A 26,670-nucleotide genomic window follows, 5' to 3' on the forward strand; every position below is an offset into this window, starting at 1 on the left:
CAACCCAAGGGTTGGTCGCCTTTGGGCTTTGACAATTTTCTATAGGTGATAATGGTAGATATCCCTTATTCAAGGTCATGAGTTTACTATTTCTCTGCCAGTGGACGATGGTTGTTACCCCTTATACAAGTATTTATTTCTCTATCAGTTGTAAGCTGATATTGAGGATTTTATGACAATGGTCCGGAATACTGCTTGAGTTCTACTAATCAAACTAGATTCGCCAGGATGCAAATTAAGCAACTTTCATTGCAACAGTGTAAACTTACAAAAACAAAACATTCCAGAAAAAATATATAAATAATACAATGGCAAAGATAACATGGGAAATGCATCAATTATCGATGATGCAATCACTTGAGTTCTCAAAATACATCCAGGAAATTGGGATAGTTCGATTTACAAGAATGCATCCTTCTCGAGCAGCTTTAGGACCTCGTTCTGGTTATTGAGTTTGGCAACATCTATTGGTGTCTTCCCATCCAAGTTTTGAAGAGTACTGCACAAAGAAAATAGAATCTAATAAATGGGATAAGAAAGATAGAATAAATAGCAAGAAACAAGGGGCATCCAGGAACATAAATATCGCGATGCACAAAGAATTAGACTTACACAGCAGCTCCATTCTCTAAAAGCAGTGCTACACACTCCTTTCTTCCGTATCCAGCAGCATAGTGCAGGGCAGTATTCTTATTCTTGTCCAAAGCATCGACCTTTGCCCCAGCCTCAAGAAGAACCTGAGCACATTTCACCTGTATAGCAATACAGCGAAACAGCTTAATACCTGAAAAATAGGCTAAACCTTTGCTAAATTCAATTCTACTACATTCTTAAATGACACGTAATCCATCTTGACACCCCCCACATTAACAATGTGGGAGACCTCACATTTGGTGTTGATGTTTCCATATACTCTTGAGTGAAGGTGGAAAGGTATGGTTACACCCAATAAAGGAAAAAGAAATTTACAACGCCACGTCCACCCTGGTGGATTGTACAATAGAAGGAGCGCTTATAAGAACTGATTTCTGAGGAAAGAAATCAATAAATCAATAACAACCAGATCATGACATAAACTTGACTACAAGAACTGACCCCTAATTAAATTAACAGGATACCTGATCTACGGATGACTCCTAATAAATTGCTAATTATCAGCATAGTAGTAATTTTTTTCTTTTATTTTATTTCATAAGATTCTTAGCATATTAGTAAGCTCCAAGGAAAATAAAACATTAAAGAGAGGGAGTCAGTAGGGGACTAGTGGATGCTGTAAATCAGCTACGACTACTAGTGAAGATAAAAGCTTTAAAATGAATGCAAATTTCCAGGGAAAACCAATTTTTGCTTTAAGGAAGAATTGTTCCCACTGGGGCCAAGTTTTGGAGCTTAGCTAAGCCCATTAGGAAGCCAAATAGGATACTCTATTATGCTAAAATACACAAATCCCTGGATACAGCTGTAAGTATATGGAGTATGACAATGGTCCTAAATAAAGGAACATTTTAACTATCTTCTTACCTCCCCATATCCACATGCAAAATGCAATGCTGTCCTTCCTTCTGAATCTTCTTCATCTTTATCAGCACCAGTAGCTATCGCACTCTTCAAGCCCTAAAAGTTAAGGAAAAGCCATATAAGTTTAAATGAGGTCTCTTCTATTCAGGAATATTTAGTTAATATGTTCACATCAAAGCTCAATATATATTCAATTCATCCACAAATTCGGCCAGCAGGATGGCTTTCGATGAAGAGAAGGGGGAGGGGATTTTTCTCCAACAAGTAAATGGCTTCTGAACTCAAGATAACAAAATGAACTTCCACATATTTCACGTTTATGACCCCAAAATAGTACACTTAATAAGCACCTCTGCATCACCCACACTGGCACACTGGTGAACGACGGATTCATCTTCATTTGCGTCTTCTGTTTCATCTGTCCCAGAAACTCCAGCCGAGGTGGCACCCTCCCCTACAACAGCAAAACCCATTGCTTCACCTAGCTTCTTTAGAACGTCTTGATCATTCCAATACCTGAGGGGAAAAATATCATACCTTACAGTCAAATAACAAAATAAAAAGCAAAACAAATTTTTTTTACATCATAACGTACAAAACAGAAGACGTTTATAATACAGCAAAAAGATAAAATATAACATAGTTAAGATCAAGGATCAAAAGTGCAGAGTACATAACATCTTGTATCTAAGGAAGAGAACTGAAGTAAATAATTAGCAAGCACATGGAGCTGCAGGAGTGCACATAATATGATTTCTGGACACGTAAGTCCAACATGTTATATAGCTCAGAAGAGCAGTAAATGAACAATCTCAGAACGAAATAAACTGGGAAGCACAAAGAAAAAGTTGCAGGCTCACATCCATTTCTTCTAAAGCTCTCTCACTTCAATTTTCCGCCACATGTATATCAAAAGTAGCCACCAAAATGTTTCCTTTTTCCCTGCTCTGGAGAACTTAAGATGAGATTCTTTAACTGGGACTGGCATTGTCTAGTTGATTCCAGTCACCAAACATTCATAACAGATAGTGAGTTCCAGTAAAGCTGCAAAATTTAATTTCGAATAATGGTTTATGCTTAATATAAGACCCACCACCCTTTCTATGACATTGTTGCCTTAATTTAATCAACTAAAACTTCTACAAGAAAAGCTTATCCTGAAAATATCATTTTATCATGGTGCGTGTTCATTCCAAAAGATACCCTCAACAAGGAAAAAATGTGGATCTCAATCTGAAATACTTAGCCGCCAGAGAGATCTTATACTTAACACATGTACGTTCTGAGCTAGAAATTAGGTTAACCAAAAGTGAATGCCACTAATAATATCAAATAGGAGCACATATGACCTCATCATTGCAGCTGGACCTCCACTTTCAATCTCTTCCAAAATTGGTTTCAGTGATGGATCTTCTTTGATGCGTGCCATTCGTTCTTCAATTTGGTTTTTCTGTGATGGGTTTGTCAAATTCTCAAGCATGCCGGACATAGATGGATCCTGATAAATAAAAAAATGACACTCAGCTGAATCGTTATGTACTAAGAAATCCAGTGGCTTTCTGTACAACATGAAAGAAATGATACCTGCATCAATGCACTACCAAGTCGCTCAGCCATCGTCATAAATTGAGGATTTTGCATAACCTGTTGCATTGTAGAGTAATATTGTTGGCTATCAAAGTTGGGGATACCTTCTTCCACCGCAGCACCCTGAAAGGTCTTCTGAAGCTGCTCAGCCATCTGATTAAATGAAGGATCTTTTGCAATCTGCTCAGCTAGTTCTTTAATACTTGGATCCTACATTAGCCATGTTATTTGAAAATAAAATGAACATGTCAAGCAACCAAGCACCAAAACATTTATTAATTGAATTCTGATATTACATTTTAGGTTCTATTATATCATATCGAAGAGAGAGAGAGAGAGAGAGAGAGAGAGAGAGAGTGTGTGTCAACAGTTTATATTGCCAAATATTGGTGTCACGGGCTTCTTATGTTATTTTAAGCAACACTAGTGGTACACAAATTGTTCACAATTTCACGTCTAATAAATTCAACCAAAATGACAATTGGTTACATTTTGCACTTTTACTTTCCCAACAGCATCTCTCTTAATAGAATATCCTATTACTCAAAAAGAAAGCAACTGAAAAAATACCATGGATGTTTTTTCCTCACAACGGTCAGTAATATAGAATTCATAGAAATTTATCAAACCCGACTAGCGAACTCTTATTTGAGTAGTGACAGATATGTACATTAAGCAGTCCAGTCATGGCTGAGAAATCAAAGGGATTTTGAAGCCCAGCTGCAGCTGCAGAGGTTGGTCTCGTCTCTCCTGTTTGCGCTTCCGTGGAGGCAGACTCAGAAGACCTTTTACTCTCAGAAGATCCAGGCTTCTCATCTGGAAAAGAGAAAGATACAAATCAAAAAATAAAATTACAGCTTTATGCTCGACTATTCACCATGACACAAAGACAACTTTTTAGATTCAACAAGGTATACCATTTTGTACTTGTCGGAGGTAAAACAAACTGTGAGGCTTAAAAACAGCAAAATGATAATTCTAGGCGGTGAGAGAATAACACATATATCCAGATAACAACTGAGAAAACAATGATAGGATCCCGAAGAATAATGATGATATTTTAGCAATCAAGCTAAAGGAACAAATAATAAAAGCTCCTTATTAAAAAACCAAATAATAAAAGCCTTGCTGTATCTTTACTGGCCTTTTATTATTATCTTTTTTTATCTAAATAAGTTTATGTATGCTTAAATTCACTCCTGGACTCAAGTATCTATTCTGAAGAACCTAACCTTCACTCAATCAGATTTCTTTACAAGTCAATCTGGAATTCAGTTAAAAAAATCAAGTTCGACCATAGGAGCATGATCTAGAATTATATATCTTCGCGTTGAGACGTGCTCTCCACTAATGTTGGTCTTTGTATTTTGGTGGATAGGGATCTTAGAGAGTCTGTGGTAGAAGTTAGGCGGGTGAATGATAGATTAATGTCTATTAAGTTAGTGGTTGGAGAGTACACCCTTAAAGTCGTTAGTTGGATGAGGAGGTTAAAAGGAGCTTCTGGGAGGGGTTGGATGAGATTGTGTGCAGTATTCCTCATGTTGAGAGGTTATTTATAGAAGGGAATTTCAATAGCCATATTGGGTCGACTGCTGGTGGCTATGGCGAGGTACATGGCATGGCGGTTTTGACTTTGGGGATAGTAACGGAGGAGGTACTTCGCTGATGGATTTCACTAAGGCTTTTGAGCTGGTGATTGCGAACTCTAGTTTTCCGAAGAGGGAGGAGCATTAGGTAACTTTCCAAAGTACGGTGGCTAAGACTCGCATTGATTATCTCCTCCTCAGGAGGTGTGATAGAGGGTTGTGCAAGGATTGCAAGGTTATCCTGGGTGAGATCCTCGCGACGAAGCATAGGCTCTAGGTAATGGACGTCGGTATCATGATAAGGAGAAAGAAGAGGTCTGCTTGAGGTCGACCGAAGATCAGGTGGGAGCCTTAACTAAGAACACCATGTGCAGATCTTTCTTCCTATCTCTGTACTGTTCCATCAACCTTTTAATAAAGTGGATAGCTTCCGTAGTTGAACGATCCGGCATAAACCCGAATTGGTTATCGGATATAGACACAGTCCTCCTCACCCTCACTTCCACCATCCTCTCCCAAACTTTCATGGTATGACTTAATAACTTGATACTCCTATAGTTACAACACTGGATATCACATTTGTTCTTGTATAAACAGTACCACCGTACTCCACCTCACTCATCTAGCATCCTCTCCGTCCGGAAAATAACATTAAACAACCCAGTCAGCCACTCCAAGCCTGCTCTACCCACATACCTCCAAAATTCGACCGGAATTTCACCTAGCCTGGTCGTTCTGCCCCTACTCATCTTACGCATAGCTCCCACGACCTCTTCAACCTTAATGCGCTTACAATACCTAAAGTCTCAGAGACTCTCCGAATGCCCCCGGATCACCTAGCACAATATCTTGGTCCCTCTCTTCATTTAGAAGTCCATAAAAGTAAGTTTGTCATCTCTGCTTAATCTGAGACTCCCCCATCAATACTCTACCATGCTCGTCTTTGATGCACCTCACTTGGTCCAGGTCTCGAGCCTTCCTCTCTCTCGCCTTAGCCAGCCGAAATAACTTCTTATCCCGGCCTTTTCCCCTCAATTCCTCATACAGACCCCTAACACCTTTCTCATCGCCTCTCTTACGCGGTTTCCCGTCGTCGTCCACATAGAGCTCGCGTCCCCACTACTCCTCCAACTCTTGAGCTTTATTGACCTGGAGAAAGTGTATGACAAGGTACCTAGGGAGGTTCTCTGGAGATGCCTAGAGGCAAAAGGTGTGTTGGTAGCTTACATTAGAGCGATCAAGGACATGTATGATGGAGCTAAGACTTAGGTTAAGACAGTGGGAGGCGACTCGGAGCATTTTTCGGTAGTTATGGGGTTACACCAAAGGATTTGCGCTCAACCCGTTTTTTTTTGCCCTAGTGATGGATGCACTGACACACCATATTCAAGCAGAGGTGCCATGGTATATGTTATTCGCTGATGATAGTTCTGTTTGATGAGACACGAGGCGGTGTTAACGAGAGGTTAGAGGTTTGGAGACAAGCCCTTGAGTCTAACGGTTTCAAGTTGAGCAGGACTAAGATAGAATACCTGGAGTGTAAGTTCAACGCCGAATCGAGGGAAGTGGGCATAAGCGTGAGGTTTGGATCATAGGTCATCCCCAAGTAGTTTCAAGTACCTTGAGTCGGTTATCCAGAAGGACGGAGAGATCGACGAGGGCGTCACACACCGTATAGGGGTGGCGTGGATGAAATGAAGGCTAGCATCTGGAGTCCTGTGTGACAAGAAAGTGTCACCATTACTCAAAGGCTAAGTTGCGTGGACTCTTCGATTTTGGTGCTGTCCCCGTCCCGATACGAGACGGGGACGGGAGCAGGATATGTCCCGGATACGGTCAACTGACTTCGAACACTTTGATCGGAGTCCATCGACAAATTTGGGAGAAAAATTGAGATTTTGATTTCTCAAAATCAAAAATAAAATAGATTTAGGGGAATGAAAGAATAATGTCCATCGTGGAGAATGAAAGATTGAATTCTACAATATTCATATAAGTTTTTCACAAAATATCTCTCAAAATTTACAATATTTTTATAGCTCTATTTTTTTATTAGCCTAATCCCTGCACCCGTATCTATATCCGGATTCGCACCCTTGAATCTTAAAATTTAGATTTTGCCGAATCTGATACCTAGATCTGTCCCCGTATCGGATACCCGCACCCGAGTCCGAGCAACTTAGCTCAAAGGTAAATTTTATAAAGTGGTGGTTAGACCGGCCATGTTGTATGGGGCAGAGTGTTGGCTGGTTAAGAACTCTCATATCTAGAAGATGAAAGTAGCAGAAATGAGGATGTTGAGGTGGATGTGCGGGCACACTAGGATAGATAAGATTAGGAATAAAGATATTCGGGAGAAGGTGGGCATAGCTCCTATGGATGACAATATGCGGGAAGCGAGGCTCAGATGGTTCGGACATGTGCGGAAGAGAAGTCTTGATCCTCCGGTGAGGAGGTGTGAGTGGTTGGCTTTGGCGAGTATGAGAAGAGGTAGAGGGCGACCTAAGAAGTATTGAGGAGAGGTGATCAGGTAGGACATGGCGTGGCGGCATATTTCCAAGGATATGGCCCTTGATAAGAAGGTGTGGAGGTCGAGCATTAGGGTTGTAGGTTAGAAGGTAGTCGAGCATTTTTCTACTTTGTACCGGGGCGAGGCTAGTTTGATAAGGTTGGTCCTAGACAGCTAGTGGTTAATGTTGTGTTCACACCATCCTTCCGTTTTTCATAGCACCGGGCCTGATTTACTAGTCATTGTTATTGCATTTCATCTATTTTCTAGTTCTTATGATGCTGTTATTATTTCTATGGTTCTGTTGATGGTACTGATATATTGTCTCTCCTCATCTTTTCCGTCTTCTTGAGCCGAGGGTCTATCGGAAACAACTTCTCTACGTAAAATTATTTTCAAATTTAGAAAGGGGTCATTCTTTTTTGAACGGACCAAAAAAGGAAATAAGTTCACATAAACTGGAACAGAGGGAGTATGTGTTAACTCTCCTTGACTTTTTTGTATATTTACTTCTTTAAATTTTGACACCACTCAATAAAAATGCTACTTTGCTATTCTTTAAATTTTGACACCCCTCAATAAAAACGCGAATTCGATGCTGCCTATTCCTAGGCAAAAAATCAACTAGTATTATTTGACTCTGCTGGAATTTGAACTTGTGACTCCGTAGTTCTCTTTTCGCTTCATTGAACACTAGGCCACATCCGCCGGGGTGGATGCACACAGGACTAAGGTGTCACCTTCGTCGAAAAGTTTTACTAAATATGTATAATTAATACTATGCAAAACTTGCATCGATGAAATAAAATGACACTACTTGACCAAGAAAACCTTCTGGTTCTCTGGTTAGAACCTCTTCTTTAACATTTTCTTTTGCAAATTTTTGAGCCTCTCTCTTTTGTTAAAATAATATAGGTCGAGCGGAATTGAACCCTTGGCCTCTTCAAGAATAAAATTAAACTAAACCAATGGGACAAGGCCCTATATGTTAGTTGAAGTGATAAAAGTTAAAGTGAAGTTCACTTGAGCGATTTGTCTATTTCTTTCAAATTTGACACCACTTGTGATAAATCCTGTGTACGCCACTGATTGAATATAGGTCCCCTAAGCTTACTGATGACATTATCATCATCCTACTTTAAATCCCAGTCTACATCCCATTAGACCTCTCTTGCCCCAAACACCATCATATATTTCATCCAACATATCATGGCTAGATTGGGAAAAAACTGGAAATATGATGTTTTAAACCCGATAATCACTCATAGGCTACGACTCTATAGTAAGCCTATGCACCATATTTATAAATGCCACTAATTATAACATAGATGCACATATAATACTAGAATATAACAGGGAAGAAGGAGAACAGTGAAAAGGCATACCTTCTTTTGCTGCAGCAGGTACAACTTTATCTGCCTGAAGACAGGGAACATATTATGTATTAGCGTTACTGTTAACCAAAAAACAAAAACACAGAAAATCAAAAGGAAAAAAAACAGAGTTTTATAAGATGAAAAAGTAGAATTTTCCACAATTAAATCAACCCTCAAAAGAAAACAATCCTTAAAACCACCTAACAGAAAACAAGAAAAAGCAAAAACAAAAAAAAACAAAAAAACGGTGTAAATTTATTGTATAGACCAACTAAAAAAAAATCCAATCTCCTTAGAACAATTAGCAGATTGCCGGTACAAAGTGATAAGATTTGAATCAAACATATGGAGAAACGATAAATTGAAGTGCCAATTATGAAAGTAAGTACCTCAGACATGGCTACAGAGGAAAAGAGAGAAAAGTGAGGATATGGGGTTTCTTTGGGTTCCTTGCTTGAGAGCTGAGGCTTAGTAGAGAACTTTGGGTGTGCACGAAAGAAATGGAAAAGGGGGTGTTTTGAGATGGGGGCAATCTGGAAATTACAGTCTTACAAAAGCTAGACAAAAATTTACTTATGTCGTGATATATGATTTGGTGCATAGGTTTTATTATTACTCCCAATAATAAAGTATTCGTAAGTGTTTTCTTTTTTCCTAACAATAATATTATCCGGATTAATTTGTTTACATCCGGACGTAACTCGAGTCCGGAACCAAAATGTGATTCTTTTGAACTCAAAGAATTAAAATGTTTGGAAAAAAAACTTAGTGACTATTTTATATATAATGCCCTTTTAAAGGGCGTTGTACCCTAACGGGTGTTTGCCCAGTTAAGTATAGCGCCCTTTTAAAAGGCGCTTTATTTGAACGGGAAAGTATAGCGCTCTTTATTAAGACGCTATAGTATAGGGCTCTTTATTAAGACGCTATAGTATAGTGTCTTATAAAGGGCGCTATACTTATATAAAGTCGTTCCTTTCCCTTTCCCTACAGAACAGAAAACGACCCCCCCCCCCCTCCCATTAAAAAACAAAGCCAGCGGTCTCCCCCCCCCAATTGTTAGACAAAAAAAGCTCGAGTGCAGCCCACTATAGATTTTGGTCCCACGTTCTAGCTAAGGTGTTATCTCGGAATGGGTTGCTCATTTCGGCTCAAATCACCAAATTTTCAACTTTCCAAAAACTTTAAATTGAGGTATTCCGACTTAGTTTTTGTTAAAACTCGTATAAAAATGCATATTAATTGTTTTTAATGTGCTATATGTTATTTTGTGATTGTTTTACAATTTAACGAATTTGTTATTTTTTATCCGGACCATAGTGTTAGTGTTCTAAAAAAATTAGTAAAATAGAAAAATTATTATTAGTTGTTAAAAAAATATTAGTTAGTTACTTTTTACTGTGGTATATGTATTTTCGTGATTGTTTTGTGATTAACTTTATTTTTTATTTTTATCCGATTTAGATTATTTATTTGCTAAAAAACTTGTAAAATAAATAAATTATTACTTTAGTTCCCTGTAGTGGTATCTTGTGGCCTAATGTAGTGCCCGTATTTGTAATGTAGTGCTCTTTTAGCGTAGTAAAATGTAGTGCCATTTAGCATAATATCCTTGTAGTTATTGAAATTAATCATTTAAGTATCTCTTATACCCAAAAATACGTCAAAAAAGTTGATAGTTCAAACACAAACTCTCCCCAATTCTAGTCAACAAACGTAAGAAAATAACATGATAAAATAATAATATTTGTCAAACTAAGTATTGTTATATGAATATTTAATAATTAAATCCTATATAGTTATGAAAATTAATTATTTAATTTTATTATAGTAAAAAATAAGTGAGTAATAAATAAACATATAAAATAATAAAACTAATATATACAATAATAAACTAACGTATACAATAATAGACCTGTTGAGTGATAAATTCTAAAAATTTCTCATCATGAACACAAGAATTCAGGATACCTTGGTGCTATTGGGCCTCAAATATCGAGTCCAAAACCAAAATATAATTATTTAATAATTAAATCCTGTATAGTTATGAAAATTAATTATTTAATTTTATTATAGTAAAGAAAATAGGTGAGTAACAAACAAACATATAAAATAGTAAAACTAACATATTAAAGTAACATATAAAATATAAAATTATAATATTGAAAATGTATCAATATATACATGATGTTGATGAAGAAGTTGAAGACAGTGACAATGAAATAGTGCCAGACAACGACGATAATGGCGAATGGCAATTATTTTTTTTTCTTGGGGTGTATGTTAAATTGTTGTACTGAAGAATTAATGCTAAACATCAATAAGACTTAACACCAATGGAAACATAATTTTATTTCATACATTCTGCAAGATAAATATGTACATACACTTATTACAATAAATTACTAGAAAAACAAACACTATGTGTATCCTTGATAATTGGGCACATTGGACACACTTCCATCGGGAGCTGAATTACAATCGCTATCCAAATCAGTTGAAAGACATTTACGATGGTCGTGTCCAGTTTGCGAGCATATGCCACATTTAAGCGCATAAACGGTATCACCAACATTCATTTGGTTCTATATACGCGTTTTTTTGCTTTTGTCACTAACGCAAATACTCCTTGTTACACACCATTTTAAATGGTTCCGGCAATCAATAATGCTCAGCACCTACTGGCTGCAATTATCCACTATAGGTGTTTAAGAATGTAGCAACATTATATTCCTTATCAAAGCTGGTTGCCGCGAAACCTGTATGTTGAAAGTACTTTATGGCATGTGAGCACGACATGTGGTAGATGGACCATTTTCCACAAGAGCATAACCTTGTAGCTTCATTTGCAGTGTGTGTATTATTCCCTCGATTTTGATACATAGCGGTGCGAACTTCAAAAATATTTTGCTCGTTGCAATATTGTAAATATGAAAGTCAATGTGCTCACCTCCTGTATTTCTCAAATCTTTTTATTGGTATTGGCATAAATTTAACGCCCATCTCCATCAATGATGATGCACCTCTAGCCCTTTCAACAAACCTCTCCGCTATCTGCTTGAATGATATCTGCACTATGGCAGTGACAGGCAATTCATGTGCAGACTTCAATAACTCGTTGAAAGACTCTACCACATTTGTAGTCAGAATTACCTATCGTCTGCAACCATCCGCATGCCCACTTGTCAAGCTCATGTCGCATCAACCAATGATAGGCTCCTTCGTCTTCCTACCTGAACGATTCCATGCGCCTCCTGAATTCACACTCTTGGTGATCTGTTGCAGCCATCCACATTAAATCATGCAAGTCCTTATTGGGATGTGCCTTCTGGAAATTGGCTTTTAGGTGCCTCACATAGAAACGGTGATACGCATACGGTTCCTGCGATGCAGGTAAATTCTGTACATAACTTAAAATAATGCCATGCCAATCAGATATTAGACAAATACCTGAACGTTGTCTGACAACATGCTCCTTCAAGTGGTTCAAAATAGTGTCCACGTCTCTTGGCTTTCATTGGCACAATAGCAAAGCGAGGAGAAATATACTTCCATTAGCATCTACTGCAACAGCGATCAACAACTTAATATCATACTTTCCATAGACATGAGTGCCATCTATGAATATTACTGGCCGACAATGCACAAAATCATAAATTGCTAGTTTAAATGCCCCAAAACACATATCTGAATATATGTTATAGTATTCCTGGACTCCGATCAAGCTTCCATTCAACAATAGTCCTGGGGTTAAAGTATTGCAATGTGGCCATGTACCTGGGTAGAGATGAAAATGACTTATCCCAGTTACCCTAAACAATTTCAAGCGCATGTTTGCGCCCGAGAAATACTTTTCTTTTGATAATGGTACACTCATATTCCCCATGGACAGATGTTATACACTCTTTGACCTTGTGCCTTATGGACACTTCAATGTGTGGAATCAAGACAAGAGAAATCAAATCAACATCCAAGTTAAAGTGATTCCCACTGAATGTATCCATTTCACAATTGTGGGTGCCAATGTATTTATCCACAACCTACATATTTGTTTTTTTCTTTCTCGCACGCAGCATTCAATACAACCTGTAAACCATCTACGGCAAATAACCTTGTACACATCCGGAGATGACTCTACTACCATCATTTCACGACACTCTTTTACGTTGTACATTCGCATTGCTCTGCTTAGGCGCGCTTTATCAAGAAAAAGCATGCCCTTTAACAACACCGTTGCTCTAGATTCATCCTATATTACTGCCCGAATTTCGTCAATATCCCTTGTGAGGGCATTCACATCCGGCATACTTGGCAAATGATCAAGGTAGGGAATCTCCCTAGAATAAAACGACATGTGGGACTCGTACACTCTAGGTCTAATGGGAGGTGGAACATGCTCCCTCATCAAATCAGGTTCAATATTCTCTTTCTCCTCATCATCACCCTCATCGGGGAAGGGTGTGTCATCTCCAGACTCATCGGCATTGTTGTCATAATCACTATTCTCTTCCTCACTCTACGCATCTGCCAGATCCCGATTAAATATGTCGTCTTTGGGAAATTGAGTAAGGACAAGACTATCAAGTGGCTCGTTTTCACTGCTCAACCAATAAAATAATGAGTTACTCAAATTGCTCCAAACTATACATATAATTGTATATATTCACTTACAAATTACAATGTGTTGATATCTCATGATGCACATTATCCTGTTGATAATGACTCCCGGATGGACCACCATGATCCAACACACCAAAACTACGCATATTCCAACTGGTCGTTGGTTCATAACTTGTAAAATTCATATATGGTCGGTACCCCCTGTGGAATATATGAGTGTTAATACAAATTCAATATATAAAAATATACATCGTAACACAAAGGAAAATTGAAGTTTACCACTCTACTTGTGGATTATGTAAACTAGAAGAGAAATTATTTCCTCGCTCCTCATTCGCCCATGGAGATAAGTTTAGATCAGGCCCACTTTTTCACCCGAAATTTGTTCGGCTAAAACTGCTCCAAAATAACCACCCGATGATTGAGGGATATCCCTAATTTGCGCAACCTCATTATTGTGAACGTCTTCAACCTTGACGTACATTTCCAACAGCTTTATATCAAGAAATTCTCGGTATTCATCCAGAGTCCTCAAAAAATCTCTCAAGTTAAGCATTATATATATGTAAGTATGATAAGTATGCATATACGATGGCACTTCAGAGATTCAAGTTGATTCTTATATGTCCTTAATTAATGTTGACATATTGTTATACTTCAGTTCCGCATTACATACTCGGTACATTATTCGTACTGATGACCTTTTATTAGGGACGCTGCATCCATGCCTGCATGTATAGATAATCAGTTTGACGAACCCTCATAGTAGACGAGATTGGTATTCAGCGAAGGATCGGTAAGACTCCATCTCATTCGGAGTGCAGCCGAGTCTATGAGTCATCGTGTCAGAAGTTGGCTACAAACTTATGGGTAGGTCGTTACCATATCCAATTTGGTGTCAAATATTCTTAGAGGCTTTGTAGACAGAGGTTCATTTTGTACAGTATGTCAGAGGCCTTGACGGCCCATATGTATTAATGTTTTAAGAACGATAGTTTATTGATACAGTGTTGCCACTTATATTTATACATTACGAGTTGTATTCATGTTGGCCCATGATAGTTACAAAGAACAAAAAGAGTTGCAGAGTAGTTCGCTCGGGCCAGTGCGGCACCGGGTGCCAGCCACGCCTTCCCAGGTTTGGGGCGTGACAGGAAACCCTAGCATGATATCCCTAAAAGCGAACAAAATTAACTCTGAGAAGATATCAGTCACTCCTAGAAGGTTTCACTAAAGGAATCTAAAGTAATGCATAACCATGAAATCATACGAAGTAATGATCAACAAATCAACTAGCAGGCAAATACCCAATTCTAAGATGATCAAAATTCATTCAAGTTAACTACACATGGTGAGACTAAACTACATGGGTTGAGCCTTGTTTTAGAATCTTTGACTTAAGCAGATTTGAGACTAGTAAGCAAACAAACTATAGAGCATCACTTGAACCACGATAGTACAATACTAGAAATTTACAAAGAGTAGAGAAGCTAAGTCAAGCTTTCTTTATGATTATTCAAATAATAGTGGCACACAGAATTCACAAAGGCATAATCATATATGAGGGAAGTAATTTGAATTGTAAGACTTGAGAACACTAACTAGTTGTAAGATAAACTTGCAAAGAATGAAGAAAAGTAGAGTTTCACTGATGGCTCAAACAATAGTGATTAAAAGAGAACCCCAAATCCCCAATGCTTCAGAGTTCACAAGAGCCTCAAAAAGGACTCCTCAGTGTTTGTGGTGGAGGAGGTTCTTAAACAGCACCATAGTGGCCTTGGCATTCATCTGGCCAATGACTAATTGAACACAATAGTTTCAGAACAAAATAGAATAAGTGTGAGTGAGAGAAAGTAATTCTGGTCCCCATTATGGGGAATTGGGGTGGAATTTATATAGTGTTTGATTTACCCAGATCAAGAAAGGAAAAACAACAATTAAACACAGAATAAGGAAAAAATCAACATGCAAACTTATTTCTAATCAGAACAGGGTAAAATCGGGCAAACCCTAGTTCGACAGGTGGTCAAAAACAGCCAAAGTTCTCACTGAATCGAACCCGTATAACCTTGTTTCGAGTGTATATAGACGAAATATCGACTGAATCTTCAAAGATCGAGGCTAATCGACTGGATTCTGAGAGATAGTACTTTCCAAAATCAGGCAAGTACTAAGTGGTTCCTTGGTTGTGTAAATAATAATAGAGTAACACATATAAGGTGAGTAAATAACAGGGAGATTCCATAGTGTGGTCAGATTTGGAGAGGATTTAGGGTGAATCGGCTAGGGTTTCATAGAAAAGGGGAAAGAGTGGAGAGGATTGGGAGCGTTGAGGGGCGGCTGGTGAGGGGGAAACGGTTTAAGGTTTGGGGTTAGGCGGGTATAGGGAAAAAGGGGGTGTGTTAAGAGTCGTTGATCATTTAAGATCAACAGATAATTAAATGAATTAAACGGGGCGGGTAGAAGGTCATCAACCGGATATGGTTATTGGGCTCAGAGTGTTGGGCATAGAGGTTTTGGACCTCTTTAGGTTTGAATATTTCAGCTTATATGGGTTGATTTTTAAAATACATAGAATTAGTAAGAAAAATAAATTATAAAATAGCTAACAAATACGTAAATATGCCATTTATAAAATTAGTGACTTTTAAAATAGTAAATTATGATTATAGAAAAATTAAAATGTTGTTTTAACTTAAATAGTATAATAAATATAATTATTGTGAAAGTATATGCTATTGTTGCAAATAATGCACAAAAATTATAAAATATAATACAATTGTAGAAAAATTTCATAACATATGCAAAAAATATTATAGTAACATAAATAACTATTTTGACCAACTGGTCACTCAGAAATAATTTTAAGAAAATAATAAGTAAATTTTTTTCCAGTTGTAATTGCTAGAATTAATAAAAATGTGTATGATGTATCTAAAAACTATTAAATAGTAATTTAAGAAAAATGCTTATGAAGTGGTAATAAAATAGTAAATTGATATTTTAGACAAGACATGGAGTAATAATGCAGAAAAATATCCTATAAATATATAGTACATTATAAATATACCAACCCACAAAGACTAAATGGAGAATCATGTGGATAAAATTGAGTATCAACAGCTGCTCGTCTTTATCTGAGAATAATGAATGAATTGTCGGGTAAAGAAATCGAGATGATGATTAATTTTGTTCGAATGGGACGCTTTAAAATACGGGGGCCGAACCCTAGTCCTTGGGTTGCCTACAAACTCTTGGTTTTACGGAAATCAGGTCGAGTGTAGTTTTGGATCCAACAACGAATGAGACTGATGGAGTTATTATAGAAAGACTGTATGCTTTGACGAATGATTTCCTTTGAGGGAGGGTGGTATCATGAACAATTGATATTTCGAGCGAAAAGTATAAATGGCAATAATGTGAAATCGATCATTCCGGATGTATGGGGAAATGTGATTGAGGGCGATTACAGAAAATGAAGTAATCAATTACCGGTTGGCGGTTACTTTGAGACACTCAAGTAATATTAACATTTGAACGGAAATCGGAGAGTGGATTTCTCCCATTTGGAGAACGTTTATCTTTTGAGTTACTAGCAAAGCTTAAAAATACATCACGTGTGGAAACGTATATATAACAGTGAAAATATCATTGTTGTGAGTGTGGAAATTTATAAATGATGCAAATTCCCCTCGGATCATGAAAATTGTCTTCAGATAATGAGGATAATATCCTTAGACCATGATGTATTAGGCCATGAAGCGTATGATAAAGGGATTTGTAGGCCATAAAATGGTGTCCTTGGGCTATAAGGATGGTGCATCTGGACTATGACGCCTTTGAATAATGATATGCAGTATTGAGATCCTTAGGCCATGGAATGGTGTCCTCGAGCCATGAAAATGGTGCATTCAAACTATGACGCCATTGGATAATATGGCTATATTTCAGCCCATGAAATGTAAAGATGTGGCGATATTGATTGTTCGATAAAGGAAGTTTGTACTACTTAGTCATATGCGGATAACGAAGGCAGTATTTAGCCTTATGCAGGTGAAGGCAGTAATGAAGGAAGGCTTGGCTTAGACTTATATGAGATAGGGGAAGTGCTTAGCCCTATGCAGGTGATGAGGACAGTGCTTAGCCCTATGCAGAAAAAGGCAATTATTATCTTTATGTAGTGATGGAGGTAGAGCTTAGCCGCATGCAATGTAATGAGGGCAGTGCCTAGCCCTATGCATAGAAAGACAATGATTTAGCCTTATGCAATGATGGAGGCAAAGCTTAGCCTCACGCAATGTAATAGGGGCAGTGCTTAGCCCTATGCATAGAAAGGCAAATCTTAGCCTTATGTAATGATGGTGGCAGGGGTTAGCCTCATGCAATGTAATGAGGGCAGTGCTTAACCCTACGCAGAGAGAGGTAGTGGTTTAGCCTCATGTAATGATGAAAGCAGAGCTTAGCCTCTTGCAATGTAATGAGGGCAGTCCTTATCCCTATGCAGACAAAGGCAATGCTTAGACTTATGCAAGGATGGAGGCAGAGGTTAGCCCCATGCAATATAATGAGGGAAGTGCTTAGCCCTATGCAGAGAAAAGCAATGCTTAGCCTTATACAATGATGGAGGCAGAGCTTAGCCTCATGCAACGTAATGAGGGCAGTGCTTTCCCTATGAAATATAATGAGGGTAGTGCTTATCCCTATGCAGAGGTGGAGGCAGTGTTTAGCCACAAATAAATACAAAAAATGAGAGCAATTCATAGCTTGACATGTTTGGGCTTGGTAGCATTTGTCTATGTGAAGTTAGCAGTCTTGTCGTATATCTTTTGGTGGATATTCCCGAGAATGTTACATCTGTTATTCCTGCATTCAAAGAAAAATTATAAGTCGGGGGAAGGTTGGTTTGTGCTTTTGATCCCTCATTACAACCTTGCTTCTGACTTGACGCTATTGTGCTTGAGCTAGCCTGGATAGAATTTGGCAATTACAAAATGGAGTTTTGGAAATATGCATTTTGCAATTAGTTAGCGTTAAAGAATGCAGTTGTTCAAAATATGTGATAATGTCTAACACAAATAGTTTTGTCAAATCGTATACTGTGACACATTTTGTGACGTTGCAACGTCCTTTTCCTTAATGGAATTTTGAGGACTCCCTCAAAATTCTTCCCTAGTTCTGACGAATACTTTCGGTAATATTTATTCGACGACCCCTGGCATGATGACATTAAATATAATGAAGCTCAAAATCTTGCCCAGTTTCCGACCACGGAGATCAAGCGTAGTTCATGTTACATCAAGAAAAAAGTGCAAATACAATCTCAAACATAATATCTCTTGACAGCATCCTTATTAATATGTTTTGTCCATATCCCTCCATCCACTTATGCTAATATTAGTTCTCCTCCTGTCAGCATTCGTTGAACCATGTAAGGAACTTGCCAGTTAGGTGAGAATTTACCCTTGGCTTCATCTTGATGTGGAAACATCTGCTTCAAAACTAGTTGCCCCGGTATGAATTGTCTTGGTCTAACATTCTTGTTGAAAGCCCTTTCCATTCTGTTTTGGTAAAGTTGGCCGTGACATACCGCATTAATCCGTTTGACGTAAATGAGAGCCAACTGATCATATTGGCTTTGCACCCATTCCGCATCACTATGCTCGGATTATGTGATCCGAAGGGAAGGAATTTCCACCTCAGCGAGTATAACAACTTTAGTGACATAGACCAATAAATAGGGAGTTGCCCTAGTTGATGTTCGGACTGTAGTGCAGTATCCAAGCAGAGCAAATGGTAACTTCTCGTGCCACTATTTGTAGTTTTCTACCATCTTCCTTAGTGTCTTCCAGATGTTTTTGTTGGCAGCTTCTATGGATCTGTTCATCTATGGCCTATATGCAGTAAAATTCTATTGTTTGATCTTGAATGTTTCACACATGGCTTTCGTCAGATCATTATTGAGATTGGCGATATTGTCAGTAATAATTGACTCAGGCACCCCAAATCAGTAGACAATACGACCCCCAACAAAATCTGCTACGACTTTATTTGTTACGGCTTTGTAGGATGTGGCTTCGACCTATTTGGTGAAGTAATCAATGGCCACCGAGATAAATTTGTGTCTGTTAGAGGCAGTGAGCTCAATTGGGCCGATAGCATCCATGCCCTGTCACGACCATAGTTTCCTACCTTAGAATGTCGTGATGGCACCTAGTCTCTAAGATTAGGTAAGTCTAACATACATTGAGGACTAATAGAAATTACAACTTAGATACGAGTAAAACTATTAAAGTATCATAAATAAACTCAAACGGTAACCCTATCACCGAGTCATAAGCTCTATAGAGAGTACACTAATAATCTCGAAGTACAATAATATTTTGAACAGGAAATAAACAGTAATACAACTAAAACCAGAAGGTGACTTCGAGGCCTGCGAACGTCGAGTAGGTGTACGTTGAAGTCTCCAAAAATAACTGAACAATCACTAGCATCCGGCACGAGCAGATGTACTTGGATCTGCACTAAAATATGCAGAAGTGTAGCATGAGTACGCCATAATGGTACCCAATATATATCAAGCCTAACCTTGGTATAGTATTAATGAGGTCAAGTCAAGACACCTACTAGGACAAGAAAATTGAACAGAGTATCATATAGTCTAATAATGAAAAGCGAGAAAATGAATGACAATAAAGTAGTACAATAATGTAGGCTAACAATATAATTTAAGGCAATAAAGGCAATAAAGAGTGAACACATGATAGGAACAACAAGTGATTAAGTACCATAAAAATACAAGTACAAACAGTGAAGAAAAGATAACGAATGTTCCAAAATCAACAAGCCTTTTTAACATAGAATGTAGAACAACCGAGGTACCACACCTCATAAATTCACTTCACAAGTCATAATCACAATCTTCCTTATATTATCACGTGAGCCTTGCATTTATTTTGAAAATATTTTCCCGTAAGAGTTACACGCATTTTAGCCCCCTTATCTCATCGTGTTGCTTCAAGTAACTACCCTACTAGCAACACGCGTATCAAGCCCACCTTATCTCACCGTATGCATACCAATCCCTGTCCTTATACCACCGCATGCATATCAATATCACAACACAATAATCACCTCGCACCACACTTATCCATATGTCACAACACTTGCTAAAATTAGCAAAATCAATGTTACTACAACATATAGCTCACAGCTCAACTACAATGTGAATTCAATAATAACAAAATGTATGAGAAGTACTCAACGAGGAAAGCTATCTCAATAATCAACAACTTCACCCTCAATGTCATAGTAACTTTCACAATTTCAGCTATAATATCTCGAAATGAAGATATTCCCATGGAATGATAACTTCCAATTCAAGTGTATAGCATAAGCTCAACGATGAATAAGATAGTATGTAATAGCAACTACGTCTAAGTGCTTCAGAATAAAATAGCACGAAGAGACATCATGTAATAACAACTTCAAATAAGAATAATTCAACAAGAATAGAGGTAACAAGACAATAAGAGAGTTAATAACTTAAACTAAAACATATAAGAGCAAACTTGACAATAAAAGGTAGAACATGTGCTAACAAAGTCAAATAGATCATGTGAGATTAAATTTAATAATAGAAGATATAACATGTTATGATAATTTTAATTAAATGCATGGAAGAAACCTAAGAGTCTAAACCGGTCAGAATACCACATATAAGTGTAATGACCCGGCCGGTTATTTTGAGAATTAACGCCCCGATCCCCTATTAACTACTTTTCCCGTGTTTGTTTCTGCTATTGTGAGTTGTCGGGAAGATTTGTTAGGACTTTCAGAGTGTTTTGGGATACTTAGTCCCTAAATGAGAGCTTAAGCTTTAGAATTTGGGCTGTATTTGGAACAGTGTGAAGACAACCTCGGAATGGGATTCCGTTGATTCCATTAGCTTCTTTGGGTGATTTCGGGCTTAGGGACATGTTCAGATTGTGTTTTAGAGGTCTGTAGTTATTTAGGCTTGAAATGCTGAAAGTTGAATTTTTGAAGTTTCCGGATCGATAGTGAAATTTTGATATCGGGGTCGGAATCCGATTCTGAAAGTTGGAATAGCTCCATAGTGTTGAATGTGAGTTGTGTGCAAAATTTAGGGTCAATCGGACTTGGTTTTGTTGGTTTCTTTAGGCTTGGATTGGAGGGTGATTCGTGGTTTTAACATTGTTTGATGTGATTTGAGGGTTGGACTAAGTTCGTATGATGTTTTAGGATTGGTTGGAATATTTGGTTGAGGTCCCGAGGGCCTCGGGTGAGTTTCTAATGCTTAACGGAAGTTGAATTGGACTTAGGCTATTTTCCGAAGTTGCTGCTTCTAGTATTTTTGCACCTGTCATGAGGAGCCCGCAGGTGCAGCCCGCAGAAGAGATGAAGGAGGTCCCAGGTACAGTTTGGGCACTAATAGCCAGTGACCACAGATGCGACTAAATGACCGTAGAAGCGGACTACATCTGCGGTGAAGGGAGCGCAAGTGCGGTTCTTGGAGAGTTAATGAGATTCTGCAGATGTAGAGCCCAAGGCGCAGGTGCGGTCCCATGATTGCAGAAGCAGAAATCGCTGGACAGAAATATGAAATTTCGAGGGTTTGAAGCTCATATCACAAAATTTGTTTTTTAGCTCGGGAGAAGGCAATTGTGGGAGGATTTTGAAGAGGAAATCAGTGGGTAACAATTCCTTATCCCTTTTTAGTTGTATTCCATCAATATAATCTTAGTTTTGTCATTTAATTTCGGATTTGGGGTGAAAATTGGGAGAAATGAGGAAAAATTACCCAACTTAAAATCTGAGTTTTGAGGGAGATTTTGGCATCGGATTTTGATGATTTTTGTTCGAGTGTGCTTGTGAGTGAATGAATGTTCATAATCCGTAACTTTTACCTGATTTCGAGACGTAAGCCCGGGGAGGATTTTTGGGCATTTTTTAATTTTCTTACCTTAGCTTCGATTCCTTTAGCTAAATTCGTTGTTTGTAGTTATATTTATATTATGATATTGATTTGATTAGATTTAGGCCACTCAGAGTTGGATACTTGAGGCAAGAGCATGATTTCGGATTGATTTTAAGCTGGTTCAAGGTAAGTGGCTGTCTAACCTTGTGTGGGGGAAATCCTCTTAGGATTTGGTATTGTTGTTATATGAATGCCGTGTACGTGAGGTGACGAGTGTGTACACATGCTAATTGTTGGAAAACTACGTTTTCATTAAGTAAATATCTGTGTTTCCTTTTTGATGAACACCACTTGTATTTTAAAGCCTACTATTTAGCTTAGGAAAGCATGCTTAAATGACTTAAATATTTTATCTACTTAAACTGTTTACTTGAATTCTGTGCAACATGTTTAGAATAGAAATCTCTGCTTTCTTGGTACGAACTTGGGTAGAACTCCAGATTCTTTCTTGAGACTATTGTATTTTTACATTGGGACTACGAGACGGTATCCCGTGAGATCCCACTGCATGTTTACATTGGGACTACAGATCTATATTCTGGGAGATCCCACTGCACATTTATATTTGGGACTACGGGATGACATCCCGAGAGATTCCCCTGTACTGGATATTTACTTTGGGACTACGGATTGGTATTCCCGGAGATTCCCCTGCATATTTACGGTTCGGACTATGGGACGATATCCCGGGAGATCCTTTGTACATTTACCTTTGGGACTACAGGATGATATCCTGGGAGATCCCCTGTTGCTATCTGTGTGTACTAGTTTATATTCTTTCTGTGATTTTATTCTTTATGGACTGTTAGTATTTTAAATTATAATGTCACATCTCATATAGTTTTACCTTGTTTTATATATCTATTACCAGTAGGGCACTGACCTTCTTCGTCACTACTCGACCGAGGTTAGGCTTGGCACTTACTGGGTACAACTGTGGTGTACTCATGCCCTTTCCTGCACATGTTTTTCGTATGCAGATCCAGGTTCTTCAGCTCAACTGTACTATCAGTGAGGGGGCGATATCAAAGACTTTGAGGTACATCTACCGCGTCCGCAGACCTAGAAGTCCCTCTCTATTCTCCCCTTTAGCTTTTGACTTCCTGTATTTACTTTTGATTAGACATTCTGGAGTTAGAACACTATATAGTTTTTCTACAACTTGTGATTTCATGAGATTCCGGGTTTTGAGTTTGATTCATTTTTGAGAGTATGTATTGTATATGCCGAGCGGCATTTTTAAACTCTTTATTTATGTTTTTACTTGTAACTTTCCAGTTTGGTATTTCATTTCCTTTTTTCCGCAATTTGTTAGGCTTACCTAATCATAGAGACTAGGTGCCATCACGACAGTTCATGAAGGGAGAACTAGGGTCGTGACAAGTTGTTTTCAGAGCTCTAGGTTTATAAAAGTCATGAATCACAAGCTGGTTTATTAAAGTCTTGCGGATCAGTACGGAAATGTCTGTACTTATTTACGAAAGGCTATGTAACTGTTAGGAAAATTCCACTTCATTTGATTTACTTGTCGTGTGAGATTTTTGATATGAAAATTCTAATCCTCTGTCTTTTATTCTCTCACAGATGGTGAGGACATATGCTACCGGAAATGACCAGGAACCCGCGCTCCCTGCTAAAGTTGTTAAAGATCGGGGCCGGGGTAGAGGCCGAGGATGCGCACGTGGTGCAGCTAGAGCACCCGCGCGAGATGCCATAGAGGAGCCACCAGCAGCTCCAACCAGAGCCCAGACACCTAATACGCCTACTGCTACTACTACTCCAGTTCTCCAGGAGGCCCTTGCACAGTTCATGAGCAGGTACATCGCTCTACCTCAGGCAGGGTTGATTCCCCTTACTGCAGCCACATCCCATGCTGGGGGAGGAGCATAAACTCCCGCCGCCCGCACCCCAGAGCAGTGGGTCCAGGTTGATCAGATCCTAGAGGTTATACTGATACCGCCTGTAGCCCCAATTCAGCCCGAGGGCAGGGCAGCAACTTCAGAGGATGAGCATCGGAGGCTTGAGAGGTTTAAGAAGTACAAGCCTCATGTATTTAGTGGTCTAGCATCAGATGATGTTCTGGGATTTTTGGAAGAGTGCTACCGTATCCTCGGCACTATGGGTATATCAGGATCGAGTGTGGTTGCTTTCACTGCCTTCCAGCTTTGAGGAGCAACCTATCAATGGTGGTATACTTTTGAGTTGTACAGTCCATCTGAGGCAACTTCCCTTACTTGGACTTAGTTTTTAAATATGTTCTTGAAAGAGTTTGTCCCTTAGAGCCTCAGGGACGCATGGCGCACAGAGTTTGAACATTTGCGCTAGGGACCTATGACTGTGTCGGAGTATGCTATACGTTTCACTGACTTGGCTAGGAATGCACCAGCCATGGTTTCTACAGTTCGTGAGAGAGTTCGCCGGTTTATTGAGGGGCACATTCACAGCATCAAGTCTAGCATGACTCGGGAGTTGGAGATGGATATCTCTTATCAGCAGGTGGTGAGCATTGTTAGGAGAGTAGGGGTTATGCATGCCCGGGATAGAAATGAGAGTGAGGCCAAAAGGTCTCGAGAGTCGGGTCATTATTCTGGTGCCCGTGCCCTAGCCGCAGTTCGTCATGGTAGGGGTTATATGAGTCGCCCCACTAATTCAGCTCTTCCAGCAGCCAGTGGCATTCTAACTCCTCCTAGACCTCAAGAGCGTTATTATGCACCTTCAGTATCTAGTGCGCCTCCTGCACGAGGTGCTTTCACTGGTCAGTCCAGCAGACCTGGATCGAGCCAGTCATAGCCGCCACGTCCTTCCATAGGTTGTTTTGAGTGTGGTGACACACGCCATATAGTGAGGGATTGACCCAGATTTATGAGGGGTGCACCTCCGCAGACTTCTCAGCCACAACGTGCTCCGCAGAGTTCCTAGGCTATAATTACAGCACCAGTTGCTGCCCCACCGCCCAGCCAGCTAGAGGTAGAGGTCAGGGAGGCAGAGGTCACCCTAGAGGGGGAGGCCAGGCCATATATTATGCCCTTCCTGCCCATACTGAGGTTGTCGCCTCCAATTTTGTTATCACAAGTATTATCCTGGTTGTCATAGAGATGCATCGATTTTATTCGATCTAGGCTCCACTTATTATTATGTGTCCTCTTATTTTTACCCGCATTTGGGCGTACCTCGGGATTCTTTGAGTTCCCCTGTTTATGTTTCTATTCCTGTGGGAGATTCTCTTATTATGGACCACGTTTATCGGTCATGTTTGATTGCTCTTAGTGGTTTTGAGACTAGAGCCAATTTATTATTACATAGTATGGTAGATTTCGATGTTATCTTGGGCATGGACTGGTTGTTGCCCCATTATGCTATTCTTGATTGTCACGCCAAAATCGTGATGCTGGTTATGCTAGGTGTACCGCGAGAAGAGTGGAGGGATACTTTAGATCACACTCCCAATAGAGTTATTTCATTTCTTAAAGCTCAGCGAATGGTTGAGAAGGGGTGTGATACGTATCTAGATTATGTGAGAGATGTCAGTATTGATAACCCTACAGTTCATTCAGTCCTAGTGTACGGGATTTCCCTGATGTATTTCTAGTTGATTTTCTGGCTATGCCACCCGACAGAGATATTGATTTCGACATTGATTTGTTGTCGGACACTCAACCTATTTCCATTCCTCCTTATCGTATGGCCCCTCGTGAGTTGAAGGAGTTGAAGGATCAATTACAAGAATTGCTTGATAAGGGTTTTATTCAACCTAGTGTATCACCTTGGGGTGCTCTTGTCTTGTTTGTGAATAAAAAGGACGGTTCTATGCATATGTGCATTGATTATCACCAGTTGAACAAAGTTACAGTGAAGAACCGATATCCTTTGCCTCGTATTGATGATTTGTTTGACCAGTTACAGGGTGCTCGAGTGTTTTCTAAGATTGACTTGCGTACAGGTTATCATAAGCTAAAGATTTGGGAGCTAGATATCACGAAGACTGCTTTCAGGATTCAGTATGGTCATTACGAGTTCCTTGTTATGTCATTTGGGCTGACCAATGCCCTAGCAACCTTTATGCGTTTGATGCACAGCGTGTTCTAACCATATTTTGACTCATTCGTCATTGTCTTTATTGATGACATTCTGGTATATTCCTGGAGTCGGGAGGATCATGAGCAGCACCTGAGGACAGTGCTTCAGACTTTGAGAGAAAAGAAATTATATGCGAAGTTCTCGAAATGTGAGTTTTGGTTGGATTCCGTGGCATTCTTTGGTCAGGTGGTATCGAATAAAGGGATCAAGGTGGATCCGAAGAAGGTAAAGGCGGTGCAGAGTTGGCCCAGACCATCCTCAGCTACAGAAATCCGTAGTTTTCTTGGCTTGGAAGGTTATTACCATCAATTTGTTGAGGGATTTTCATCTATTGCAGCACCTATGACCAGACAGACCCAGAAGGGTGATCCATTCCAGTAGACGGAAGAGTGTGAGGAG

The 26,670-nt window shown here is 39.0% G+C and overlaps 1 protein-coding gene across 1 annotated transcript; it reads right to left on the minus strand.

Moving 5' to 3' along the window:
- Positions 1-399: 399 nt before the first annotated feature.
- On the minus strand, positions 400-8,974 carry LOC107770847 (ankyrin repeat domain-containing protein 2A-like). Its single transcript, NM_001325082.1, has 9 exons — positions 8,966-8,974; positions 8,586-8,619; positions 3,776-3,921; positions 3,103-3,315; positions 2,868-3,016; positions 1,869-2,034; positions 1,522-1,614; positions 613-752; positions 400-499 (listed from the first exon to the last, which is right to left on the minus strand). The coding sequence occupies exons 1-9, from the start codon at positions 8,972-8,974 to the stop codon at positions 400-402; spliced, it is 1,050 nt and encodes a 349-aa protein (NP_001312011.1).
- Positions 8,975-26,670: the final 17,696 nt, after the last annotated feature.

Source organism: Nicotiana tabacum, chromosome 10, assembly GCF_000715075.1.
Source record: "Nicotiana tabacum cultivar K326 chromosome 10, ASM71507v2, whole genome shotgun sequence".
Lineage (NCBI taxonomy): Eukaryota > Viridiplantae > Streptophyta > Magnoliopsida > Solanales > Solanaceae > Nicotiana > Nicotiana tabacum.

Bases quoted from the DNA above. Each gene is read 5' to 3' on its own strand.
- LOC107770847 (NM_001325082.1), bottom strand. The intron at 2,035-2,867 runs GTCATATGTGCT...TTTTCCCCTCAG, and splicing joins GGTCCAGCTGCAATGATGAG to GTATTGGAATGATCAAGACG. The intron at 500-612 runs GTAAGTCTAATT...TTCTTTGTGCAG, and splicing joins TTAGAGAATGGAGCTGCTGT to TACTCTTCAAAACTTGGATG.